We start from the raw sequence: 27,535 nt of genomic DNA, 5'->3' as shown, positions 1-27,535 counted from the left end.
TTATATTCAGGCTTTTTCTTTTTTCTCTAAATATTCAAATTTTGGGTGGTTATCTAAGATGACCCTGTTTATAATTGAGCAAATACGGATTGTGTATGAAATGCTCTGAAAAATACCCCTCGTCTTATAATCGAGGTCGTCTTCTAATCAGACCTCATTCTGCTTCGGCCGTGCTGCTTTACCGGACTTTGATCGCAAGCAGTGTCTCTGCTATTAGCAGCAGGAAACAGGAAGCTAGCACAGTCCTCACATAACTCTACCTCCCCCCGCCTTCCTCTGGGGGCGGGGCCAGAGAAGTTGCTCGCACAGCAGGGCCCCTGCAGAAGTCTGCGTGTGGGAGATCTGCAGTTCAGGTAAGGGGGTGGGGGGCTTGAGCGTGTGTGTATGTGTGATTAATGGAATGAATGAGTATTTAAATGTTTGTGAATGAGTGTGTGTGTGATAGCATGGATGTGTAAGGGGGTGGGGGTGGTAGCATGGCATAGGGAGGCTGTAATCACACTTCTAACATCCCCAGGTTCCAGCATGTACTGGCTGCGTTGGCTTGATAGGAGTGTGATTGCTGTTAGCAGTGTATATATATATATATCTCCAGAAATGCATTTTAACCCCCTATATGCCACTCAGCCCCATGATATGCCTTATACCCCTATACACCAACGTACTTGTGATATATCTATGAGCAATAAATTCCCTTTGAGTTGTTTTTCACTGTTAGCTTAGCTCATTCCTGCTCAAATATATATATATATATATATATATATATATATATATATATATATATATATATATATATATATATATATATATATATATTAGAGCAGGAATGAGCTAAGCTAATATAATAAGACATGGAAAACAGTCGAAGGATCAGTGACGTAGCTCATGTTTGGTACATTATCTCTGGGTACGGAACAGTGTTTGAATGCGGAATACTGATTGGTTACATCCCCCTAAAGTCACGAGTTTGCTCAGGTGGAATTTCTACATCAATATCCTCTTTCCTTTCTATTAACAGTAGCTACATATTTGCCTATTGAGAGAAAGCAGACTATAAACCCACACAGATTTACTTCAGAAAGAAATGTATGAAATGTTTTTGCTTATCTTGTAGTTCAAAGTAAAAAAAAAAAATGCTGAATAATAAGTAATATATTCAAGGGAATCGGCAATATGCAAAATCCATTTTCTCTGTGGTTTTTACAGAATAAGGCTGATTTGGAGAGTAAACAGAATGTAATAGAAGAACTTCAGAAAAAAATAAAGACACTTGAAGCAGGTCTGTCAAAGAAAACAGAAGAAGCAGAGCGAAAACCATCCCGAGATGATAAGGTATGTAAAGGCTCATGAGCACTTTGGTTATTTTAGACACAGCAATACACGTCCATATCCTGCACAGTTAATCAGGCTTGTAGGGAAATTGTTTTAATCGTAAACATGTGCAGGAATTGAAACATTTGCAGTAAATACATAAGCAAAAGGCAAGAGAAAAATGATATTTCAAAGAAGTTATTTTGATGACCTTCTCCCCAGTAACTCAAGATTGGCTGCAGGCAATAGGAATAAGTCTTTATCTTTGTGTCTTTGTACCCATGTATTGTATACATTTCTTTATTTTTTGATAGGATGAATCTGGCCTTGTGTGATTACTTATGTGAAGCGTTATTCTTAATTAACTTATGTAGCCCGTTTCCTTTACGTCAATATTGTAATAAACCAAAGCTACATTTGTGTTTCCCTACAGGCTGCTAAAGAAGAGATAATTAGGTGGGATGAAGGCAAGAAATGGCAAAGCAAAATAGAAGGAATGAGAAATAAACTGAAAGACAAAGACAATGAAATAGAATCTTTAACAAAACAGCTCACAACATTAAAAGATTTATATGCAAAGTAAGTCCAATAATGACATGGAGTAGACAGAATGTAACCCTTTTGGTGCCGACCATATATTGCATACGCCGTGGCGCTACATGGTACCCTCTTTGGGATCATGTTATCTTACCGCAGACGAAGAATTTCATATTTAACTGTACATGTTAGACCTGTGAAAAGCGGAAAGCATTTTGTTTACAGTTAAACACTCTAAATTAAAGAGAATGCTGCAGATCAGCCATCACCTTCTGCATCTTTAGAAAATAAAGTAAAAATACACTCTCTACTAGCTGGTCAGAATGCTGGTTAAAAAAAAAAAAACGGATCCCTTATAACATGCTGGTATTAGAAACTGCATACTCTGAAATCCCTTACACCCAATAAAGTATAAAACAAATACAATACACATTAATTTATTTAAATGTACTTGTATATTGTATATTGAGCTTGTATGTATAATTATATATATATATATATATATATATCTACATACATATATTGAGCTTTTATCACTTGTATTCTCTTACTGAATCAATATATATTGATTCAGTAAGAGAATACAAGTTATACACATTAGGCTGTTCTGAAAATAAGATAGGGACAGTTGCATCTACAGGAATCATAGTCAGGGGGCACAAATGGTCCAAATGGGGTGCCAGTTGGTACATTTAATATATAGAGCTGTAAAGTATAAGATTAGGGAAAAAGTAATTTATTTGCTTTAAGAGCATATTTTACCACCATAGCCATGGACAGTTCTTGCAGCTTAGCTCACCATTGAGCCTTAAGTATTTAAACTACTATTCTTTGGCTCCTTTTTTAACTTTTTTCTCCATTTTTTTTCCTTAAAACCTACTGTCTCTGCTTAACTTTCAATGTTTTTTTTTGCTTTTGTTAAAGCTATTCAAATTGGAAAACTAATGGGGGTTTTCACAAATCAGCTTAATAAGCAAGACACACACTTTGGCATTTTGTGTGTGTGTATGTAAGGTACAGTGGGGGTATATTTTAAATCGTTGTAGATCACTGAACGCCTGTCGCTATTTTATCCTTGCAGCTTTTCAAGTCTAGACTTTTTCAGTAATATTTTGCTTCCGTTTTCCTTATTTTTTTATGATTGGTTATTACTTTGTAGTACCTGGTGACTGTCTAGAGCTGCCGATTTATGTTTGTATTTTTTTTCTTTACATAAATGCAATAATAGTGTGACTAATTAATTCAGATTGCCGTTGCTTGTTGATACAATGATTTATATTTTACAGAGCTGACCATGAAAAAACGTTACTGCAGAAGAGATTGAAATCACGTGGCGTAACTGTGGATCAAGTTGTGGGGGCGAGGACTTCAGAGTCAGAAAGAGAAGTGCAAGAACTACGGAAAAAGAATTATGAATTGGAAAATGACATTTCTCTCATGAAGTAAGTTTTGGAGTGGTAAAAAGGATTATAGAAGGTCGCTGATATAGTTTTTCGGTGTTCATCTTATACAGTAAGAGATATGTCTTGTTTCTCCTTGTAAGTAACTTTGTTAAATAATACCTGAAGAATATGCTTTCAATTTAGGACCACGCATGTGTATTAAGTTGTGCCAGGTTTCTTCAAAGAAAGTCAAATCGTATATATTTAAACACTTCTACTTTACAACAGTTTATATGAATTACATTCATATGAGGTCTTTACAAGGGAAGCATTTTAAAGAGAGCTGCTCATTTCACAAAACTTTTTTATATGGAATAGGACAGTTCAACTCCTGGTTGGGAGCAACTAACACAGCAGTTTTCATGATGTTAAAGTGGATCTGTTACTTTTCCTAAAACCGTTACAGTTCAGCACACTAAACAATGATCGTTTATATTAAACCCTACCTTTTGGTTCCGGTTGCCAGGATTTGGATGTCTGGTTTTCTCCCTGTCATGCCATCTCTCTCCCTATTTTTAATTTGCTGATTGTTTGTTCATTCGTAGAAACTTCACATGGGTAGGATAAGGAGAAATGGGGTAACTTCAGGACAGCAAAAGTGAATACATGTGCTACTTGTGCCACATTAGTATATAGATCTTGGCTAATGAGTGGTAAATGTTTAGATTAAATATAATCTAAATGTCTACATTATAATTAGCTGAACTGTTTGCTTGTCACATACTATCAGACTGTTTTAATAATCTCATTATACTAACAGCTCTAATAACCTTATGTTAAATAATACAGCGACAAGAGAAAGTAAGTGAACCATTTGGAATTACCAGCATTCTCTTTAAGCTATTATGTATGTTATTAGTTAAAACATTTTGAATTTGCTACTCCCAAGAAGCATCTGCTCATATGAACCATGCCTCGCAAAATAGAGGTCAGAAGACCTATCATCAAGATTTGTGGATTTGCCTAACGCTGGAAAGGGTTGTTTTTGTAAATTCTTTTATAAACGGAGACAATTTAGTACTGTGGCTACTCCCCTAGAAGTAGTCGCCCAGCCAAGATGACTCCAAGGGCACAATGATAAATGAGAGAAAAAAGAACCCTCGAGTAACTGGCTTGAAGGAATCGTTGGAAGTCAGGAGTCTACCACAAGCAAAACATCGAACAGACATGGAGTCCATGGCATAACACTGACGTTTGCCAAAGAGCACCTTGAGACTCCTCAATGCTACAGGGAAAATGTTTTGAGGACTGGTGGAACTGTGGGCTGGATTGTTCCAGAAGAATATGCAGCACAATTTATGTCATAAAAAGGCATTGCATACCAACATGAAAACTCTTCCCAACAGTAAAGTATACTGGAGGAAACATCATGATTTAGGGTTGCTATACTGCCTCGGGCCTGGATAGCTTGCCATTATCGAGGTATCATACAGGATAACATCAGGGTGGCTGTCTGCCAGCGGACGCTCAATAGAAGTTGGCATTCTAAGAGTACAGAATCGCATAAAAAAAAAAAAAATAAGGAAATCCGCTTTTGAGAGTGGACCTTAACCCATTAGAGATGCTGTGGAATGACCTAAAAGGAGCCGTTCACTTCAGACATCCTAGGAATATGGCTGAGCTTAAGCAGTTCTGTATGTTGTCCAGGTCTTATCTGCAGCTACCAGAATGGGTTGTTTGATGTTATTGCTGCCAAAGGAGGTTTGACCAGTTATTAGATCCAAGGGTTCACGTACTTTTTCCACCAGCATGAAAGACTATCATTGTGTGTTGTTAGGTTAAGAACATTGTGTTTGTCTATACTTGTGACTTAGATGTTGATCAGATCACATTTTATGAACAATCAATGCAGAAAACCAAGTAATTCCAAAGGGTTCATTTACTTTTTTCTTGCTACTGTATCTGAGCCGAAGGATAGCTCTTGCCAAACCACCCAGGTTCTCTGCCAGTGGTGATTAAATGGTCCTTCTCAGGTCCAGGAAGGTGTGTTGTGAAACTACTGACCAGTTCTTAGCACAAAAACCAATAAATGTACAAATATGATACAAAAAAATTTAATAAAAGTAGGAGCCTTCAGACAAGACAAGATAGAACCATAAACCCATGTGTGCCTCATCCCCGAATTCAGCTTGGCTACATCTCTAAACTTCTCTTCATTATACATATCTGCTGCGTGAGTTGCCCTAAACAGTCATTAAGGATTTGCTTGCTCGGATGATACAGTTTGTGGTGAGAGAGAGCTACTGGCAGGACTTCATTAAAAGCCATTCAATTTGAGAAACTAGGAGCTTGGCTCGTGGTGGTCCAGTCATTGAGCTAGACAGGGGTGTCTGATTAACCCTTTAATTTTGCTATTGCATCGGGGCCCTGTTGGCTAAGCATTAATTTATCCAGAGATATGTCTAATGTATTTATGGTTGCATGTAATCCTCCTCCTGAAAATAAGCTGTATTATTCTATCATTTTAGGAATGAGAAAGACTGTTGGAATTATTATTAGACATATTAGTATAACTCATAACATTTTAGTGCAAAGCTTCAAAACCCTGCAATAAAGTATAATTCTGGGGGTGCTTACAGTGATAAAGACCTCTTTTCAAAATTTACAACAGTATTAATTTTGACGCCCAAATTGTGTCAACCCTTGAAGTTAAATAAAGTACTGGTCTGTTCCCGAGCTCTACGCTTGCTTCTGATTCTTGGCTTATCTTTCACATTAAGCTACACACCCAGCAAGTTGAAACTTAGTTGTCTTGGAGTTTTTAGTTACTTGGCATTTGTTTGTCTCGGTTACACGTGACTGCTTCACTTAAACTTTCCTGAGCCGCTGTTTGTCCCTTACTTTCAATAGATATTTGGATTTGACTCTCTACACATCCTGGCAAAATGTAAAATCCATGTATGTAATGTTTTTTTTATTTTTTTTTATTTTTGTTTAAACAGGACAAAGCAAGCATTACCAAGAGATTCAGTGGTTGAAGACTTGCATATGAAAAATAGATACCTGCAAGAAAAGGTCCAGGCATTAGAGAAACAACTTTCAAGGGAGAACCTCTCCAGGCCATCAGTAAGTACTGTACAATTTTTCTTTTCCTAATAAGTTGTCAGGTATCAGCTATAAGCGTATCATAGATACTAAAGTAAACTTTAGTTTTGCAATGCATGTTACCTTGATTGCTTTGTTCAATGTTGAGTTTCTTTGTTGTTGATATCTTGATTTCTCAAATCCTTCTGTTTATGGCTCACTATACTGAACTATTAATGCTTTTTTCACATAACTAAATGAATATATTAAAGTTACTACTATTGTGTGCTTGTTTTTAAGTCATTTGGTTTGAGAAAATGTGAAATTTCCCTAAAAGAAAGCAAACATTTGTGACAAGTCAGTTTCGTTCTTAATGTATCTTCACTAATACTAATAGATGTAGTTTAGAATTTTTATTTAAAATAATCGGTGTAAAATGGAATTGATATTTTTATAAACTCAAGCGCATATTTACACAATGTATGGCCACTTTATTTGATAATAACATTGAATGTATGTATTTTTGTTTCTCTGAAAAAATAGTAATGTTCTTTGTTGCTTTATTGACATATTTAATGTCCACTTTGCAGCATGATCGACACATACTCAAGTTATATTTTTGGTTAATATATTCCACATTTTATTTTTATTTTTTTAAATTACAACTGTAATGTATTGGTTCCATATTGCCTTATTTCTTTTTCTTTTATTTGCAACATGGCTACTTCTCATGTAAGAGTATAGCAGGAGACAGGAATACTAATTCCAATGAAAGCGCATCTTCTAAGTACAGGAATGATGTGTTTCCTAATAAAAAGAGAAATATATTAAGAAGAACAAAGGGAAGCCCAATAATCCTTTCTGATCCAGATGGCAAACCGTGTGAGGAATGTTTATACCATTCTAGTAGGGAACAGAGTCCAGTAATTCAAAAGAGTATTATGGGAAATACCTTTAAACATGACAAAGAAGCACATTTTTTGGACAGGGATCTTATTTTTCATACAAATGATGCGTCAAGTGTTCCAAATGGTGGATCAACTCTAAGGACAGAGGAAGAATTGCTTATTGCTACCACAAAGAATTCAACCATCCCAAACCATTCCACAGCTACTTCGATGGTAAGCAATGCACCATGTCCTGCGAGCAGAGAAGCCACACCAGTGCCGTGTGATGTGTTGGCACCTGCAAGTGAAGGAGGAACCCCCAAAACAGGAGATGTTTCATTTTCTGTTAGCACAACTGCCACACCAGGCCTGGGTGATGCATCACTTACCGCAAGCACACAAGCTACAGATGAGCATGATACAAGAAATACTAGTAATGAAAATACCAATGTGATTGTGTTGAGCAGTCACAAAGGTGGAAATCAACTTGCACATGAAGAAACACGGAAGCAAGTGTTAATCAATCTGAATACTTCTCGCAGTAGTGAAAGTAATTCAGATACCCACAGTGTGTGTGCTGCTAGCATCAGTGATGGGGACACAAGCAAGTTTGATTGTAGACCAGCCGAAGATGAAGAATTACAGACAAACAGCAGTTGTAAAATAGAGTTTGGCACAGACCACAATCCTGCTTTCCAGGTTTGACAGCATTACTTCACCCGCACCAACCTTTACATTATCCCTGGCTGTCTAGGAAATGTAGCTCATTCCTTAGTTTTATATGTATGTGTCATATATATATATATATATATATATATATATATATATATATATATATATATATATATATTTGTTTTCTTGTAAGCTCTTTGTATGTCATAGACAGTTTCAGCTTTATTCTCTAATATTTTATGTGAACTTTGGTTGTGTAAGCATGTTTCTTCTTGTTCTTGAAGACTTCAGGGATAGGATCGGATGATCTGTCCACCAAAGAGATGGAACTTCAAAAAGAAATCTTGAGAATATCATCTGAAAATATTGAGCTGCAGTTCCAGCTGGAGCAGGCTAAAAAAGATGTACCTCGATTGAAGGTAATAGAGCATTACTTAGATATATAATTATATATAATTTGTGTGTGTATGTTCCAATATCATGGCACTACAGTTCACATGGTTTACTCACCCAGGTGCTCTCGAACAGCAGAAATAATAACGATAGATTTTGCCAAAGAATTTCTGATTGTTGCCATAATGAGATCATGGATAATGTTCATATACAAACTTGATATGTCACAAGTAACACCTCTTCCTCAGGTAATTGCATCCTATTCAACTTATTAATCAAATCTATTGTATCCGGTAAATATAAACTCAGACTTTATATTGTAAATTTAAGATGGTAATTCAAACATTTACCCACCAGTGTAATAATCCCGCCTCATGCAGATATTGTAGGTTTTAACACCAGATATACAATAGTGATTTATACTGTATCTCCACCATGAATGGGGATCGATCACATTTGCTTTTGCAAAAGGTCCCGTGTGGGATCGACGTGTGTGTATATGTGTATGTGTATATATATATGTGTGTGTGTGTGTGTGTATATATATATATATATATATATATATATATATATATATATATATATATATATTGTAGATTGTGAAAGCCATGTTAGTCCAGTAGTGTAAATTTTTTTAAAATTTAATAATAAAAATTATTTTATATTGCAATACTAGTTTTTGCAATACTAGTTTTTGTTTTTTAAATCTATATGTAAAGCGTTCATAAAGTTCTACATAAAGTATTTCCCCCTTCCTGATTTCTTCTATTGTTGTCACACACACAGTTTCAGATCATCCAGCTAATTTTAATATTTCATATTATACAGATAACATGAGTAACCACAGAATGCAGCTTTTAAATGATTTCATGTATAGAAGTAAAAAAAAAAATGCTACCCAACCCTACCCGTTTCTTTGAGAAAGTAAGTGCCCCTTAGGTACTAAACCAATTACTGTCAGCCCTGTTGATTCTGAACATCAATTTAACCTTTCTTGCAAATTGAAGTAGGCTAAAAAGCCTCAAAAGGCAGCACGTGATGCTGCGATCTAAAGAAATTGACGTCATTGACGTCTGTGAGTCGTAATGGTTACAAAACTATTTCTACAGCTCTGGGACTCAAGCAAACCACAATGAAGACTTGGAGGTGAACCTTCCAAGGAGTGGCATACTAACATGTAAAGAACTGCAGCCCTCTCTTGCCTCAGTTAAGGTGTTCACGGTTCACAGTAATTAAGAGACTGTACAAAAATCGCATCAATGGGAGAGTTGCAAGGTGAAAACCGCTGCTAACCAAAAAGAACACACAGGCTTGTCTCACATTTGCCAAAAAACATCTTGATGACCCTTAAGACTTTTTGTGATAATATTCTGTGGAATGATGAATCTAAAATGGAACTATTTGGAAGACATGGGTACCGTTACATCTGGCCAGAATTCTACAATAAGAATATCATACCAACAATCAAACATGGTGATGGTCTGGGGTTGCTCCGCTGCTTGGACTTGGGCAACTTGTCATAATTGATGGAACCACAAATTCTGCTCTCTTTCAAAAAATCCTGAAGGAGAATAAATGGCCATCAATTCATGACCTTGCTCAAGCACAGTTTGGTAATGCACCAGGACAATGATCCGAAGCATATAAACCTCCTATGAATGGCTCAAACCAAACAGAAGGAGGTTTTTGGTGTGGCCAAGTCAAAGTCCTAACTTGAATGCGTTTGAGATGCTGTGGCATGACCTTAAATTGGGAGTTCATGCTTGAAAACCCTCCAATGTGGCTGAATTAAGACAATGTAGGCAAGAAGAGTGGACCAAATTCCTCTGCTGTGATGATAAAGACTCATTGTTGCCATCAAGAGTGGCCCAACCATTATTAGGTAGGGGGGGGTGATAGTTTTCACATGGGTGACACAGGTTTTGATTAACCCTCAATAAATGAAATGATCATTTAAAAGCTGGATTTTGTGTTTACTCAATTTGTCATTTCTTATTTGGATGATCTGGAACATTTAAATGTGACAAAAATCAGCAAAGGGCAAATTATTCATAGCACTGTTTATTCCTGAAACAAATGGTTAAGTGTTTTCACAGCCAGCGCAGTAATGACTTTAAAGTTTTAATCTGACACATCAGTAAAAAAAATGTTTATGATTATTTTTTAATTACATGGGTTCACTGATTGATTATTAATTATCTAAATTGTAGGACCAAATAGATAATTTAAAGGAAATGTGTGATGCCCTCAAGAAAGATAAGCTTGAAGTTGAGCGCAAACTGGGCAATGTCCGTGGGGTGAGTACTTATTTGGGGAAAACCAAGTTGAAAGGAAAATTTAATAAGACAAAACACATTTTTATGTGTTTTTATTTTTCTGCTTCTTTTACAGCTGCATGTTAATTTTTTTTTGTCTTTTTTCATTTTTAATGTTTTCGCAATATTTTTTTTCAATGTTAGCATGAATATTCTTGCAAATGTTAACAATGTTAGCATGAATATTCTTGGAAAGGTACCTTTTGTGTTATTTCTTTATTGCTTTCTTCCCTTGTCTTTCAGTATTAAATATCAAGGAATAACAGAAAGTAAAATGAAAGAATAAGGGTAGCCAAAGAATATGTACAAAGCCTTTGGAAGTCATTGGCGCCTCAAGGGCTTTTAGTGAATGTCTAACACTAAAGAAAATAACATGGTAAATAAATTAATATATAATACCAAATTTATTTATTTATTTATTTTTTCCTCTCTTTGTTAATGTATTTTTTTTCAGTCTGGCAAGAGTGGAAAGACCATTCCAGAACTGGAAAAGACTATAGCTTTGATGAAAAGAGTGGTAGAGAGAGTTCAGAGAGAGAACGATGAGCTTAAAAAAGCCCCGGGAGTTGTGTCAAATGAAAAACTCTCAAACCTTGAAAAGGAAAATGAAAGGCTAAAGGTATTTTCCCTTTACCATTCTTGTGTATGTGGCGTAAACAAAGATTGCATGTTATGGGACCTTTGCTTATTTAGCTGAATCAAAGTTCTTATTAAAACTTGACCTAAGTATTTTTTGTTGCTGAATATCCGAGGTTTTGACAAATCTATTAGATTTCTAAAAACTAGAATTGACATTGCTATTTATGTAACTACGAACATGGAAATAAGTGTTTGTTAGGAACTCATTTGTAAGATCATATAAAGAGACAAAAAGCATTTTGTTTCCATTACTGCAAAGTCCTTGCTCAAAGAATGAATACCTTTTAAATGGATCTTCCCTGATTCATGCCACCGTGTATTTCATCTCTGTTGTAGCTGTACTCTGCCCTGCCCAAATGTAGTTGTTAAAGGACTTGGTGCTACTGAGCGTGTGCAAAAAGTGTACATTGTAATGTTTTATGGCTTCAGTAGAGCCAACCAGGGGGGGACAAAAGTTACATTTTTTTAACTTATGTATATAATAGAATCCATTCAAAATAAACTCCAACATGCATTGACAATACATTTTTGGGACTAGACTGTTCTTTTAAGTAGATGATGTTGGTTCAATGTTTATCAGTGGTTTCTTGATTTCGCAATTTGTGCGTATTGATCTATTTTATACTCTTTATGGATTATCCACAATGCTAATAATAGTGAACAAGAATGTATCTTCTCTCTCTCTCCTTTAACTCCTTCATGATGGAAGATGTACTAGGTGCATCATCAGAAAATAACATACGTGCTATGTCTTTGTTAAGAAATGGCTGCACATCATGGCAATCATAGGGGGGCTGCTGCTCCCTGCCCGGAGGTCCACGCAAACCAGCAACAGCAAGAAAGATGCCCCGAAATCCTCTGATCGCTCCTACAGGAGTGACCACTGGGGCTTACCATCAGTCGCACCACAGCTGCCATAGGCAGCTTTAGAGATAACGTGTCTGGTTTCTTCTGTCCCTATACTAGGGTAGGGATCACCCCCGACCCTCTCCAGCTGTCTGATCTCTTTTATCCTCTGATCCAGTGTGATTAAAAGTTAAATCCAGTACTGCTCTGGTAAATGCTATATTGATGCTTAAAATCACTAATTTCATTAAATTTCTCTTTTGTAAATATAGTCTGAAGTAGAAAAGCTCAAGCTGCATGTGGGTGAAAAGTTAAGCATGAGATATGAAGCAAAGACGAGAGGTACAGAGAAAGTAATTGCTGAAAATGAGAAACTTCGAAAAGAACTTAAAATGGTAAAAACAGAATGAGTGTAATTTGAACCATTTCAAAACATTGTGCATGATTCATACAGTCAGCAAGATATATATATATATATATATATAATACACACATGCATACATATATAATATAATATATTTGAATAATTGTTTGAAGTCTATCTTAAGAAGCTGTTGTGACAAATATATAAAGCACTGTGTACTTGGTAAAGAAACATGTTTTTTGTTTTTGTTTTTTTTTACCTATATTTGGTATGTATACAAATAAGACATACAAGTCCTGATTTGCATTTGACATGCATGTGATGAGGGATCAGAAAAGTAACATCTATTACTAATGCAGGAGACAGAAACATCAGAAAAGCTAAGGATTGCTAAGAGAAGTTTGGAGGTTACGAACGAGAAGTTAAAAATGAACCTAGAAGAAGCCATGAGTAGACTAAATGTGGAAGAAAACAGAGGACCAGACGGAAGAGCATGGAAATCAGTTGTAAGCAAGTATGTCCAAGTTAGTATCTTCTCTGCAGCAGTAAATACTGAAATAGTTGTAATTATTAGAATTCTGACAATACTCATTCCATTATCCATGTTGTTGGATATAAATATTTAATGCACAGCCTCTGTAGATTATGTTCATAGCATTTTTTTTTTGGGGGGGGGGTTAACATACAGTTGTGGGTCAAAATTTGGGCATCCCTGACTAAATAGCATGTTTTTGGTGATTTTCAGGAGTATGTATGTGTGTATATATATATATATATATATATATATATATATATATATATATATATATATATATATATATATATATATATATATATATATAAATATAAATATACACACCGTATTTATCGGCGTATAACACGCACCCTCATTTTAACAAGGAAATTGGAGTAAAAAAGTTTAAATAATAAAAAACTCAGACACACACACACAAAACACACAAATTAATTTTATATATTGGCAGTATTTGAGAGACCCATCCAGACTACCTACCTTTTGAGAGATCTGGTATGGGTCCCCTTATCGTCCAGCGTTTTACTTTTGTGCGTATTACTTTTTCGTGCTGATGCCGGGGCCGGAGTGACGTCATCACCCGGCTCCCGGCATCAGAGAGGGTGCGCGAGAGAGCTGTGCAAGGGAAGATTGTGCAGCTCTAGGATTTATCGCGTATAACACACAGGTAGGGTTTCAGCTTCATATTTTGGTTAAAAAAAAAAATTCATTACAACCAAACAACAATCACTAAAGGTTTTACGATAAATATATGTTTGGCATTCCCCTTTAAATTTATTAATCCAGTAAATTACTTTTCTTCAAATTCAGGATGTATGAAAATAAGATGAAGGAACTGGAAGTCGAACTTAAAAAGAAAAATGAGGAGATTGGTGACCAGAAAAAACTATTGAAAGAAGCAACTGAGCGTGAACAAAAAAACAAAAAAAGTATACAACAGCTCAAAGAAGAGGTATGAAACCATAGATTTATGATTCGTGTATAAATTATGTGAAAGAAAACCCATAATAAAAAGTGTCTTTTTTTTACACTGCAAATAACAGTGATTATGTTTCAGCATGGTACTAAACCTACAACCTTTCATTGTACAGCTCTGCTTCTGAACGATAATGATTGTGGTTGAAATTAAACTCTGGGCTTTGTGAATACAGTTTACATATTGTTTGTGTCTAATAGACTTAACTTTATATATCTGTAAAGATTGAGCTGCTGAAACATTTTCCTGAAGATGCCAAGACTGAGCCAGGGCTCACCAGGGATTTTCAGATACTCAGGTAATATTCTGATCTTATATACAAAATGCTGACATGAAACTAATGTGCAAAATATTCTAATGTGATGGCAATAGATCTGCATGAGATTAAATTGGCATACAATATTGGCATTGCCATTGTTGGTTTACTATTTATTGTGTTTAAAGTTTTATGAAGCATACAGAACAAATAATTTGAATAAGAAGTGTAAGAGGAGCTTCACGAACCATTAATAGTATAATAGTATATGAATTAAATGGAGGTTATTTATACTGGTAACTAAACACTATTCTGCATTATAATTTATTTTGTGTTTCTTACAGATTAGCCAATAATCGTCTGGAGAATGAAAAGGCAGAATTGGTTCACCAGTTAGAATTGTGTCGACAACAAATTGGTTTATCTTCTCCAGAAATAAGTGCATCTGGTAAATACTGTTTTCTATTTTTTTTTTTACCTGAGCACATAGATCTTTGATCTAGAGAAGTGGTAAGCAATCCCAGTCGTTAATGGTAGCAAAGCATACCAGGATGTGGAGGGGGAATGTAACAACTATTTTAGGACCATAGTTGAATCTAACTTTGAAAGCGAAATATCATTTGTTTTATTTTTTTAAATATTCCATTGTTATCTTACCAGCACATATATTTTCATTTTCCAATATCCACAAAAGACAGCTTGATTCATTTTGAATTCACTCTCATTGAAAACTGCATTTACCTCTTACTGTAAGCCCATGTACGCAGGAGATTTCTGGAGTCATATTTGAAACACAGACCTGCCTGTCCATGAAAAGGTGGATATTTCAATAAACGGGGTAACCTCTATTTTGACAAAGAATGCCAAGAAAGAATACTTTGTTAAAAGGAAAATGCAGATTAAAGATTGCAAAGAAAAATATATTGTGCGTACAAAAGCGGACGAAAATATTTGTACACCAGCCCCATATTTTGTATCGTGTTGTTGAGCTCTTGCGCCCACACGACACACCCCTTATGCCTATCTGAGTTTGCCATGCAAATAGCGATAAAAATGTACTTTTAAAATGATATTAAATTGTTCCTTAATGATAGCAGAATACCACAATATTATTAAAATGCCAGGGACGAAAAGTGTTAAGACTCAATAAGTACCTAGGGATCAGACCCCTGGCTTTACAAGCAACATGTCCCACAATGCCACCTTTCTTCCCAAACAGCCTGCCTGTGCCATTTCTGTGCCCCAAACCTCTCTGTACTTATTAGCACCATATCTGCCTTACCAATAGCTACTTTATATCAACAGCTACCACTTCATTATTGGTTTAGGTCTGTACTACACTTTACACCACTCTTGTAGGTGGCAGTCAATTAAACGATACCAGGTATCTTTTAATATATCAATTTCTTTTTTTCTATAGTGTAATGCAATATACAATTACCATTATTTCTCTTTACAATATTTCACTTCAGGATATGATGAATCACTTGATAGGAGAAAAAAGCCTGACAAGTTGATGGAGGAAATTTTTACTCTACAAACATATGTTAAAACATCAGATTTAGAGAAACAACAGTTAAAGGTAGGTTGAATATGAAATGTGATTGAATATGTCTTATAATTTAATATCTTCTGCACTGTAACATTTAAGACCAGTTGCAGTTGAGTGCACAAAATAAACTCGCATTCGTGTCATTAATCTCTCCAGTAGATTACAGTATCTCTCTTCTGTTAAATTACTGACCATTGATTGGTACAGGCAGCCATTGTAAGAGTGGAATGAGGAGGCTGCTTTGACTTATTTATACACAGATCTTGTATTTGACATGGTAGGGGAGGAAGAACACTGGGTATGTGAGATGGGAGGTGTCTCTCTCATAGCCATGCTCTTCTTGACCTGCCTCAGATTTTACCATTCTCTGACAAAAAATACAGTTACAAACATAAAGCACAAACTGTGAAGGGGACACAAAGAATCTCATCTTCACACACAGGTGCTTGCTCATTACTTGTCTAAGACTCGGCCTGGAGACGTTCTGCTGGCTTTTTTTGTTGCCTTCTCTTATGCCAGAAGGGGGGCCTTAAATTCTCTAAACGATAATCTAGATGGATTACTCAAGCTATTTGTGAGAGCTGCAAATCGTCAGGCAAAGATGAACCCTTGAATTTAAAGGCTTGTTCAACTCAGGCTCTCGCTACATCTCGAGCAGAAAAGGCTCAAGCTACCCCTGACTAAATATGCAAAGCTGCAGTTTGGAAGAATCTGCACACCATCTCTAAGCACTGTCGACTTGACATTTTCTCCTCTGTGGATGCAGCCTTTGGCAGATGAGTCCTGAAAGCAGTTGTTTCCTGATCCCATCCCTTTGTTACATCTCACATGTGCTGCCAATGATGACATGGAAATCGTGAATTCTTTGGCAGCAGATATGTAGGGCTTTAGTTATTACACTGGGTGTGTGGGAGGGGAGGTCTATCGCTGATAGTTCTCTTCCTGTCCTACCTCAGATGGTAGAAGACTATTGCACCTATGCTGCCAAAGGATAGACTAGGAAAGCAATTCCTAGGTAAGAATTCACAATTGTCTGCACATGCGCACACACACAAACACACATACACAGGTTCTAGGGCACATACCCTAAACAGGAGAAAAGGTAATGAGCCAAGTGGACCTGAGTGTTTTTCTTATACATGTTCTGCAGAACATGGGGTAGCTGCAGGGTTTGACAGGATTGTAGCTGCTGTTCTTTAGGATGGTGTGTCTTAAACTGTTGGGTTTTTTTTTCCAGGAAGAAATTAGGAGGTTGAAAATAGAATTGGAAAATTTTGATCCAACCTTTTTTGAAGAAATTGAAGATCTGAAATATAACTATAACGAGGAAGTTAAAAAAAACATTATTCTCGAAGAAAGATTAAAAGCACTTGCAAAGCAGTTTGGGGTTCATGTAGATATCCCAACAAACTAATTCTAATTGAATGTTGAGCATTTTAAAAATACTTTCACCAAAATGCAAACTGGATTCTTAATGGTTCTGTAAAATGTTTTCTTTTATTTTTTTCTTCTTTAAGCATTTTATACAAACTTTACAGCAATGAAAAAAATGGTTCTTTAAATTTTTACATGCAGCTTAGTCTTATAGTATTGGCTCTTTTGTTTTAATTATGAGCTTGGTTGTTACTAGATAACAATCAGTACTAAAATGTATTACATTGATACCTATGTAGCTAGGCGATAATATGAAGAACCAACATTTGACAGTGACCTGACTCTAGGCTTTTGTGAAATATTTTGCCAGTATATGCCGCCGTTTGTATAATACAGTCTAAAGTTCAAACTAGCGTAATACTATTATTCCTTGACTTAAGTTGCAGAATTCCATCATGGTACAATAGTGTTATACAAACTGTATATTGAAATGTTTGTTACATCATTTTAAAAATCTTAAACCCAATATTACGTATGTGGTCCATAGAGTTTCAGTTAACATAGCACTTTTTATTAGTTTCAAATGTCACCAAGGTGACCAAAATGGTTTATTCAATAACTTAGTGGGGTAGTCATGCCAACGATTTTCCTTTTAGAAATCTCTGAAGCAATTTGCTTCTTTTTCTGGGCATGTACGTGCACTTAAAAGTGTTTTCTCTCTTTGCTTCCTGGTTCAGCAATTTAATATATAAAAAAGCATGTCCTGCAAGCATTAGGAATGTAGCAACAAAGTATTGTTTTATTCCTTTAATACTTTTATTGTTTATGTTAGAGAAAACCATGTTTTGTTCAGTCCACTGTCTAGCAGTGATTTTGTAAATCGTAAATAAAGGTTTGAATAAGTTAATAGGAATCTTTTTTTTATATATTTTTGTAGACTGTGTGGATATTTTGTATATTTATTTAAATAAAGTTTGGAGTTGAAAAACATGTCTCTGAATTGTTTGATAAACTGCTAAACTTCTAGATTTAGAAGAAAAATGAAATTTAGAACCATTGTAGCTACTTGGAATATAGTTCAACTGATAATAAATGACTACACCCATACACAGAAAAACCTAAATATGACCTCAATATCAAGTAATCAGCAAATATATGAAGTGTTGCTCTTAATTGCTCAGTAGAGTGATATTTCTCTGATATTCACATTCGTAATGGACTTCACCTAATCACATCTTCTTAATACAACTCTTCCATCCTGACAATTTGCATACCTTAATGCATATGATAGCTATGCATGGGGATTCTGCAGAATCAGTGCCATTAAGGGAGAGAGGGCAGCTGCAGGGGTCCATCTTCTATGTCAGGTAAGTGCTTTCACTTGTTTTCTTCTTGAGAGGGTAATGTTAATAGCAATTTGCTCCTTTTTGGGACTTGATTGTGATGGTAAAGGACATCTGGTGCCAGATGTGCAAACATCTGACATGCACCTCTAGCAGTCTAGACTGTATTTTTATTTTCTAATGCATATTGGAGTCCATTTTGTATGGGTTAAATGCATTCTTTAATTATTAACATTATTTTAGATATATCATCTTATCCTGTACTCAGAATTTCCTTACTATGTTAAATGCCTGATGTTCAGCATACTCCACCACTCACTTTGATATTTTCTCTCGTATTACTCATTTTGCAACCATACCCATATCTTTTGCGTAAAATTTGTAACTTGTAATCCAACCCTTATTACATCCCCACCTTCTTGCCTTAACGGTTATCATTCTTCTGAATGCTGTTGGTATCTCAACTAATCCTGGTTCTTATATATAAAATGTCTTGTTCTGACCACAAGAACATCTTGGATTGTTGTCTCTGAAATGCAGCTGCCATTACCTAAACGGTTGTTTAAACTCATGATGTGGCCCCAGCAGAACCTTCCTTTCCCCATTTCTTTTCCAGAGACATGGTATATTCCCAGCTCTGGACAATTCCCACTTATTTCCCATCAGTTCCTCCGACAACATACCACGAGGGCTGGATGGAGCCTGTACAACTACCACATAGCCCATGTCAATAACACACAAGGGGCATGTCTTGTTTTTCCGAGTTTTATTTTTATTTTTGTCAATAAGGCAGACACAGGAGGGTTTTCTTCTGCAACATGGCCATCCCAAATGAACTGTGTCCCACCTCACGTTGCAGGACAGCACTTTACAATGCACTTTATAGATAAAAAACATCTAAAGTAGACAAGAATCCAAATTAATTTCTGGAATTTCCTTCCTCGAGAACACCACTTACTACTAACAAAGTATCCTGATTTCCTATAAACCAGTGATTCTTACCTTAAAGGCTGTTTATGTTTCATCTTCATCCTGTCTCATATTTGATATCAGGACACAGTCCTTCTTTAACATTTACTGCTCCATTTCATTTAAAAGCTTTCTGCCTTGCAGTGTATTACCTTGTATCTGCTAACAATATATAAAAACGTGCATACATACATAAAACTTAAGAAGAGTTCAAGGTAGATTTTACAAAATTCAATTAATAAGAACCACAATCTGAATTCTCTGGAAGCCAGTTACCTTCAAGAGGGATTACTGCAAGCTCTGAAAGTCAACTTGCCCCGTGCTTTCTAGCTCCTCATGAATTGCAAAGTCAAAGGCCACTCAGTGAGGGGTAGACCGAGACATCCCTCTTTTTTTCTCTGTTCTTATCTCTGACATGGATTTTTGCAATATTTTCTTTTCCTTCTGATTAATCATGGTCCCTGATGTCATAGATGCATACAATTTAAAACACCCTTCCATATAGCCACAAGCCAAGGTAAAATACTTTAAAATCTTATACATAAATCTTAAAATAATATCCAAAAGATCAACAGTACAGCTCATTACATGTGAACCAGCTGTGTGAAACACATTGCAATTAGAGTGGTGTTATGGCAAGTTGCGCACCAGGTGACCCGTAAAAGACATAGGATGTGAACACTTGTGCACAGGGAAATGTCTTTGGACACTGATTGTAGCTGACTGAATAAACTTCTACTGAAGAAGCCAAGGGCGAAACGCGTTTAGAAGAATTCGGAAGGACTTACCTGAACTTTTGCCTTTTATGCCACAATCGGTGGTTTTTTCATACACACACTTTATGCACTTCGGGTGCATGGACTTGATGTAAGTGCTTTTTGCTGGCTATATTGATCCTTTGCCTATATATTGCACTTTGTTTACATACTGCACTATCTAGTTTTATTTATATTTATATTTACTATTAAAGATATTATTATATTTCATTTTAGTTGTCTTTTCCCGTATATGTTTCTGCGCCCCATATTTCTTTTTGTTTGACATGAATATAGCCTTGCATCCAATGATCTTCTTAATACTCACAGTCAAATGTCACACCTAGTAATGATGTACTGTTCAAAACCACAGGGTTAGACTTCAACTTTTTGACTTAATCTATCACTCATACTCTCAATCAGACTTTATTTCACAGGACTGTCTTCTGGTGGTTAATCCCACCAAAATAGATAAAATAAAAATATTTTAGACAAATTTATAATTCCTTACCAAACCCTTAAGACTAAATAAGTCACTCCTACACAAACCCAAGTTAGTAGACCGGGTTGCTTAATAATCAGAAAAAGTTTTACCAGTCAATGTTAATTCATGTAAACAATTTTTTCATATTTAATAAAAGCTATGATTGAGAAAAATATGTATTTTTTTATTTCCTTTTATTTGCCAACCTGCCCCCCCAGTTATGCACATCTGCCCCCAGGGTTGCCACTCTGCCCCAAGAAATGCCTTATACCCCCTATTTGCCACTCGTCCCCATGATGTGCCTTTTAACCCTCTATATGCCACTCTGCCTCCAGAAATATCTTATACCCTCCTATATGCCACTCTGCCCCATGATATGCCTTTTAACCCCCTATATGTGGCATAAAAGGCATTTCTGGAGGTATATATATATATATATATAACTGCTAACAGCAATCACACTCCTATCAAGCCAAGGCAGCCAGTACATGCTGGAACCTGGGGATGATAGGAGTGTGAGTACAGCCTCCCTATGCCATGCTACCACCACCACCCCCCTTACACATCCATGCTATCACACACACACACACACACTCATTCACAAACATTTAAATACTCATTCATTCCATTAATCACACATACTTGCTCAAAAACCCCTCCCCCACCCCCTTACCTGAACTGCAGATCTCTCACTCGAAGACTTCTGCAGGGGCCCGACTGTGCCAGCAACTTCTCTGGCCCCACCCCCAGAGGAAGGAGGGGGAGGTAGAGTTATGTGACACTCTTCTAGCTTCCTGTTCTCCTGCTGCTAGCAGAAGAGAGGCTGCTCGCGACCAAAGCCCGGTAAGTAGCCTGGCCCCAGCGGACATTTTTTTGAGGTCTGATTAGAAGACGACCTTGATTATAAGACGAGGGGTATTTTTCAGAGCATTTGCTCTGAAAAAAACCTCGTCTTATAATCGAGCAAATACAGTAATTTAAAGTTTATAGACCCGTGTCAGCGGCGGAGCCAACATTATCTAATCAATTTCTACTTCTGAAGTTCACTCCCCTCTACTGCCAAAAAGTCTACCAGGACTATTGAACAACAATCAGCAACTTAATGGGGTAGATATAATAATGGGTAGGAATAATCAAACAGACCTCTTTCCATGGTATACTGTAAATAATTATATAATTCTATTATGTAAGCTATATACAAAAGAATAAAAACAAACCTTGAAATCACAAGTAGAAGCTATTTATTACGAAAAGAAGACTGACAGTAAGAAGGCGCATACTTTTGGACCGTCTCTTCTGGGGGTCTGATGCAGGCTGCTATTATTATTTGGATTCCAATTTATATATTTGTAGATCAGGAATCCGAGCAGGCAGCAGCAAAGGCAAAATGACACAAGTGTCACTGATGCTAAAACAACAATCCATTTCACATCCAGTTCATTTTGGCCGTTCTTTGGAGGCGTGCTTGGTACCATCTTCAACTTGCCGTAATCATCATGCCGATTAGCAGGCAGCGGAGCACAGAGGAAGCAGGACTGGAGCAGAGTCATGTGATGTCACGTGAACTCTGCTGGGTTTCGCTTCCTCTGTGCAGTACAAAAGACCCTCCCACAGGTAAGTAGCAGGGCTGCGGGATCTTGTGATCCCGGTTGCCCTGGCTGCCGATCTCACGTGGGCCGCACCTCGAGGTGCCGCGGGCCGCATGTTGGAAGCCCCTGCCTTAAATGCTTCAGTCTATCCTAAGAGGAAAAAATCTAACCAGACCCATTCAGATTAGGTTGCATCTCAGTCTATTTTGTTCCTGCTGCGATATGCTTAATTCTTTTATTGTTCAGATGAGGACTGATATTACTTATCCCAGAGGGCACCTCCAGCTAAGTGGATAAGCATCCTCTAGATTGTAAGCTCGTTTGAGCAGGGCCCTCCTCAGCTGTTGTCTTTGTCAGTCAAATTGTCATGTTACATACTACTTGATATGTCCTGTCTACCCATTGCACAGCGCTACGGAATTTGCGGACAAAGAAAGAAAATTAAGGAATGCAGATTAAACATAGAATAGATAAGATGGAAGAGAAGGGAGAAGAAGATGCGCAAGTGGTCAGCAGAAGTGTGAGAGAGTGAATAAGAGCGTGAAAGAGTGAGTGACAGTGTGAGAAAGTGATTGAAAGTGAACGTGGACACCGGCCAGAAATTAAGTTCCCGAATTAAAAATCCCCCGTAATTTTCAGACGAACGGAAGGAAGGGCAGGAAACGAAATTCACTGCCTGAAAACGAATGGGCATAAGACTAACTGAAAAATGCACTTGTCTACAAATGATTTATGAATTTTTTGATTTTCTAAAATAGTGGAGTACTTATATTTTTAAAAATCTTCAAACTTCTTCCATATAGTTCGAAATAGTCGGTTATATTTTTCAATCATCAAAAGAAAAACAAAAAAACATTGTCCGACCTGTATAAATAAACACAAAAAATCCCCCAAAGGAATATTACTCACAGAGGAGGGAGCATGACATGCGCATATAGCATCAAGGGTTAAAACAATATAGTAAAAAAACCTCACAGGTGAAGAACTTAAGGATACATATTTATTATTGTAAAACAAACAAATACATAAAATGCAATGCTCACAAAGTGGAGCGGTGAGCAGACTTTTCAGAGCCTCACAAACACAGCCAGAAAAAAGTAGTAGTATGGTAGTCCTTCAGATTTCTCAAAAGCCGCTGGTAACCCTCTGTAGGCTGTGCTGTTACTCCTCTTCCTCGATACATAATCAATGTAATCACCAACACGTTTCGCCTGCCAATCGGGCTTCTACAAAGCGATGACATGCATTGTATCCATTCTCTCTCCCATGATATTCCTTATATAATGATCATATCATTATATTATGTAAAGTATACGCACCAGAATAAAACAACCTTTTGAAACTGCAGGTGAAATCTCCTTATTATGAAAAGAAGACTGACTGTAAGAAGGCGCATGCTTTTGGACCGTCTCTTCTGGGGGTCTGATGCAGGCTGCCATTATTATTTGGATTCCAATTTATATATTTGTAGATCAGGAATCCGAGCAGGCTGGAGCAAAGGCAAAATGACACAAGTGTCACTGATGTTAAAACAGCAATCCATTTCACATCCAGTTCATTTTGGCCGTTCTTTGGAGGCGTGCTTGGTACCGTCTTCAACTTGCCGTAATCATCATGCCGATTAGCAGGCAGCGGAGCAGGACAGACTTCTGCAACCAGCAGAAATAAGAACAAAACTACCAGCTTCATCTTCCTTCTTCTATCAATCCAGCAAAGTGGTGGCCTGAGCCTGTGTCCTGCACACATACATCCAGAGCTATGATGTCACAATAACCACTGTTACAACTGGAATCTTTGCACCAGAGCTGCAGTGCACAGAATATACACCTTTTAATAATATATTTGGTGTTTGTTTTGGCCAAAAAATATAAGATTTTGAATCAATGGGGAATCCAGAGCCTGACCTCTAGAGGGGCACACAGCCATACACTCGGGTCAACACAACTAGAGACCGCTCAGCTCTAACACACGCAGACACTTGGCAGTAACATACACGCCCAGACATCCACACAAGCATACCCCCATACTCAAACTAACACAACCAGTTAGACACTAACATGCAGCCACTAACATACATACTCAGACACACATACATAACCAGACACACAGACACTAACATGCCTAGCCAGGCAGATACACACTAACATGCATACACAGGCAGACACACACTAATATGCATACACAGGCAGACACACACTAATATGCATAGCCAGATAGATACACACTAATATGCATACACAGGCAGACACACACTAATATGCATACACAGGCAGACACACACTAATATGCACACACAGGCAGACACACACTAATATGCATACACAGGCAGACACACACTAATATGCATAGCCAGATAGATACACACTAACATGCATACACAGGCAGACACACACTAATATGCACACACAGGCAGACACACACTAATATGCATACACAGGCAGACACACACTAACATAGGGCATGAAGTGAATAGATTGCTGCTATTTATTATTATTACCTTTTATTTATGAAGCGCCAACAACTTGTGCATCACTGTGTAATTTAAATGGGGCAGTTAACACACATAACAAATACTTTACATATTAAGACATACAGACACATCAGGAGTTAAGAACCCAGTCTGTAAGCTTTCCATCTAGCCTTACAATCTAAAGGAATAGAATGGGTAATTGAAACAAAATGATAGGTGAAAAGAGGGAATAGTAGCTTTCTTGTAGCAGTAACTACGGGTAAGTGGTTTCAGCAAGGTTTCCTCTGTACACCAAAGTATCTTAAAGTCAAATATGAGGCCATTTGTCCGACAGCTAAAGCTTGGCCGATAAAGGGTCATGCAACAAGACAATGATCCCAAGTATACCAGAACAATTATAACAGAATAGCTTATAAAGAAAAGAATCAAGGTGTTGCAATAGCCCAGTCAAGGTCCAGACGTCAACCTGATTGACCTTAAGCGAGCTATGCATAAACAAATGCCCGCAAACCTCAATGAAGTAAAGCAATGTTGTAAAGAAGAGTGGGCCGAAATTCCTCCACAACGATGTGAGAGACTGATAGAATTCAAAAAGGGCGTACTCTCCTTTTTACCCGACTGTACATGCACACATGCATTTATTAACATACATACCCAGATAGACACTAACATGCACGCAGCACACTTACACTGTGAAAGTAAGTGAAAAGTCCAGGTGGACTTACCTCTTTAGACCTACTGCCAGAGCATGCCTCCATCTTTCTTGGGGGGGGGAGCAACTGCCGATATTTTGAATGCACTCATCAGTAAAATGTTACTGCAAATCCAAAAGATAGTTGGAAATGAACTATGATTTATGGAAGAAGCCACATAAAACCAATGATGCAACCGCAACATGGTAGGAAACAGGAATGTATTGAAGGTCATAGCCAGTGTAAAACATGGTTCTATCACCATGGTTCCTGCTGACTAGACCACTGCATTGGTTGATGTGGCGAGAAGGTAGTAAAAAAGAAAATGGACATCATGTAGCAACACTAAATTCACAAGTTAAACAGCCTATAGTTTGTGCTTTGTTTGCCCAGCAGCTGTATCACTTTGAGGTATTTACCGTATTTGCTCGATTATAAGACGACCCTGATTATAAGACGACCCCCCAAAATCTAAATATTAATTTAGGAAAAAAACAAAAAGCCTGAATAGAAAAAAAGCCTGAAAAAAAGTTTTACCAGTAAATGTTAATTCATGTAAACAATTTTTCCATATTTAATAAAAGCTATGATTGAGAAAAATATGTATTTTTTTATTTCCTTTTATTTGCCAACCTGCCCCCCCAGTTATGCACATCAGCCCCCAGGGTTGCCACTCTGCCCCCAGAAATGCCTTATACCCCCTATTTGCCAGTCTGCCCCATGATGTGCCTTTTAACCCTCTATATGCCACTCTGCCTCCAGAAATGTCTTATACCCTCCTATATGCCACTCTGCCCCATGATATGCCTTTTAACCCCCTATATGCCAGAGTGGCATATAGGGGGTTAACAGGCATATCATGGGGCAGAGTCGTATATAGGGGTTAAAAGGCATTTCTGGAGGTATATATATATATATATATAACTTCTAACAGCAGTCACACTCCTATCAAGCCAAGGCAGCCAGTACATGCTGGAACCTGGGGATGATAGGAGTGTGAGTACAGCCTCCCTATGCCATGCTACCACCACCACCTCCCTTACACATTCATGCTATCACACACACTCATTCACAAACATTTAAATACTCATTCATTCCATTAATCACACATACTTGCTCGAAAACCCTCCCCCACCCCCTTACCTGAACTGCAGATCTCTCACTCGAAGACTTCTGCAGGGGCCCGACTGTGCCAGCAACTTCTCTGGCCCCGCACCCAGAGGAAGGAAGGGTGAGGTAGAGTTATGTGACACTCTGCTAGCTTCCTGTTCTCCTGCTGCTAGCAGAAGAGAGGCTGCTCGCGACCAAAGCCCGGTAAGCAGCCTGGCCCCAGCGGACATTTTTTTGAGGTCTGATTAGAAGACGACCTTGATTATAAGACGAGGGGTATTTTTCAGAGCATTTGCTCTGAAAAAAACCTTGTCTTATCATCGAGCAAATACAGTAATTAAAATATAAATACATTGGGGTTAATAGGGAATTCGGCCTATTATTACATTAGAAAATTGGGGATATGGTTACTTTTTTAAAATAGGGTAACTTTAGCTAGTAAGGAAATTGTGTTTCTGCACCTCTCTACGCCAATCCGTCTGTAGTATTCTGGCCCCTTGAAGTACTTCCACAACAGGATGGAGCCACAGCGAGCCCCAGGGAGACAGCCTTTCACCCATTCCTCCAATTGGTGGACAGGGTGTGCGCGGAGGCTCGGCTATTTTGCAGAAATGTTCTGGGAGGCCTGTATAAGGCAGTGGATAGCAGAAAGAAGAGGACCAAGTCAGAAGAAGCAAACAAAACAAGAGGCAAGAGAAGAAGCAGAGCCACAGAAAAGGAGACAGGGACATGGAAGCGGTAAGCGGTGAAGGTAGGGGGGCATTCACAGAGAGTGTGAGAGAGAGAGAGTGACAATGAATTTAGTTTGGGAATGGAAAATGAAAAAAAAATCTAATGAACCAACCATCACTCCCTATAGAGTTTCAAATTGCCTCTGGAAGCAACATCAGCACAGGCAGACTTCATGAGCCATCCTCATGGCCTCTAGAGCAAAAACTAAACAACCAGTATGTTTGTTTGTTTTTTCTGAACCCCAGAGATCATCCCTTTGCAGTAGACGCCC

General features: G+C 37.4%; 1 protein-coding gene across 1 annotated transcript in view; it reads left to right on the top strand.

Annotated features, from left to right (window-relative positions):
- Positions 1–17,209, top strand: part of CEP290 (centrosomal protein 290) — a 44,184-nt gene extending 26,975 nt beyond the window's left edge. The window contains exons 40-53 of the mRNA XM_053461910.1: positions 1,207–1,332; positions 1,745–1,890; positions 3,135–3,290; positions 6,233–6,356; positions 8,158–8,292; positions 10,477–10,563; positions 11,036–11,200; positions 12,339–12,461; positions 12,790–12,944; positions 13,773–13,914; positions 14,163–14,236; positions 14,539–14,642; positions 15,667–15,776; positions 16,984–17,209. Coding sequence (XP_053317885.1) covers positions 1,207–1,332; positions 1,745–1,890; positions 3,135–3,290; positions 6,233–6,356; positions 8,158–8,292; positions 10,477–10,563; positions 11,036–11,200; positions 12,339–12,461; positions 12,790–12,944; positions 13,773–13,914; positions 14,163–14,236; positions 14,539–14,642; positions 15,667–15,776; positions 16,984–17,160 — 1,824 coding nt within the window. The 3' untranslated portion in view covers positions 17,161–17,209. The remainder of the gene's footprint in view (positions 1–1,206; positions 1,333–1,744; positions 1,891–3,134; positions 3,291–6,232; positions 6,357–8,157; positions 8,293–10,476; positions 10,564–11,035; positions 11,201–12,338; positions 12,462–12,789; positions 12,945–13,772; positions 13,915–14,162; positions 14,237–14,538; positions 14,643–15,666; positions 15,777–16,983) is intronic.
- Positions 17,210–27,535: the final 10,326 nt, after the last annotated feature.

Source organism: Spea bombifrons, chromosome 4, assembly GCF_027358695.1.
Source record: "Spea bombifrons isolate aSpeBom1 chromosome 4, aSpeBom1.2.pri, whole genome shotgun sequence".
Lineage (NCBI taxonomy): Eukaryota > Metazoa > Chordata > Amphibia > Anura > Pelobatidae > Spea > Spea bombifrons.
Note: the sequence above shows the minus strand (reverse complement) of the source record. Positions and strands in the feature narration are given on the sequence as shown.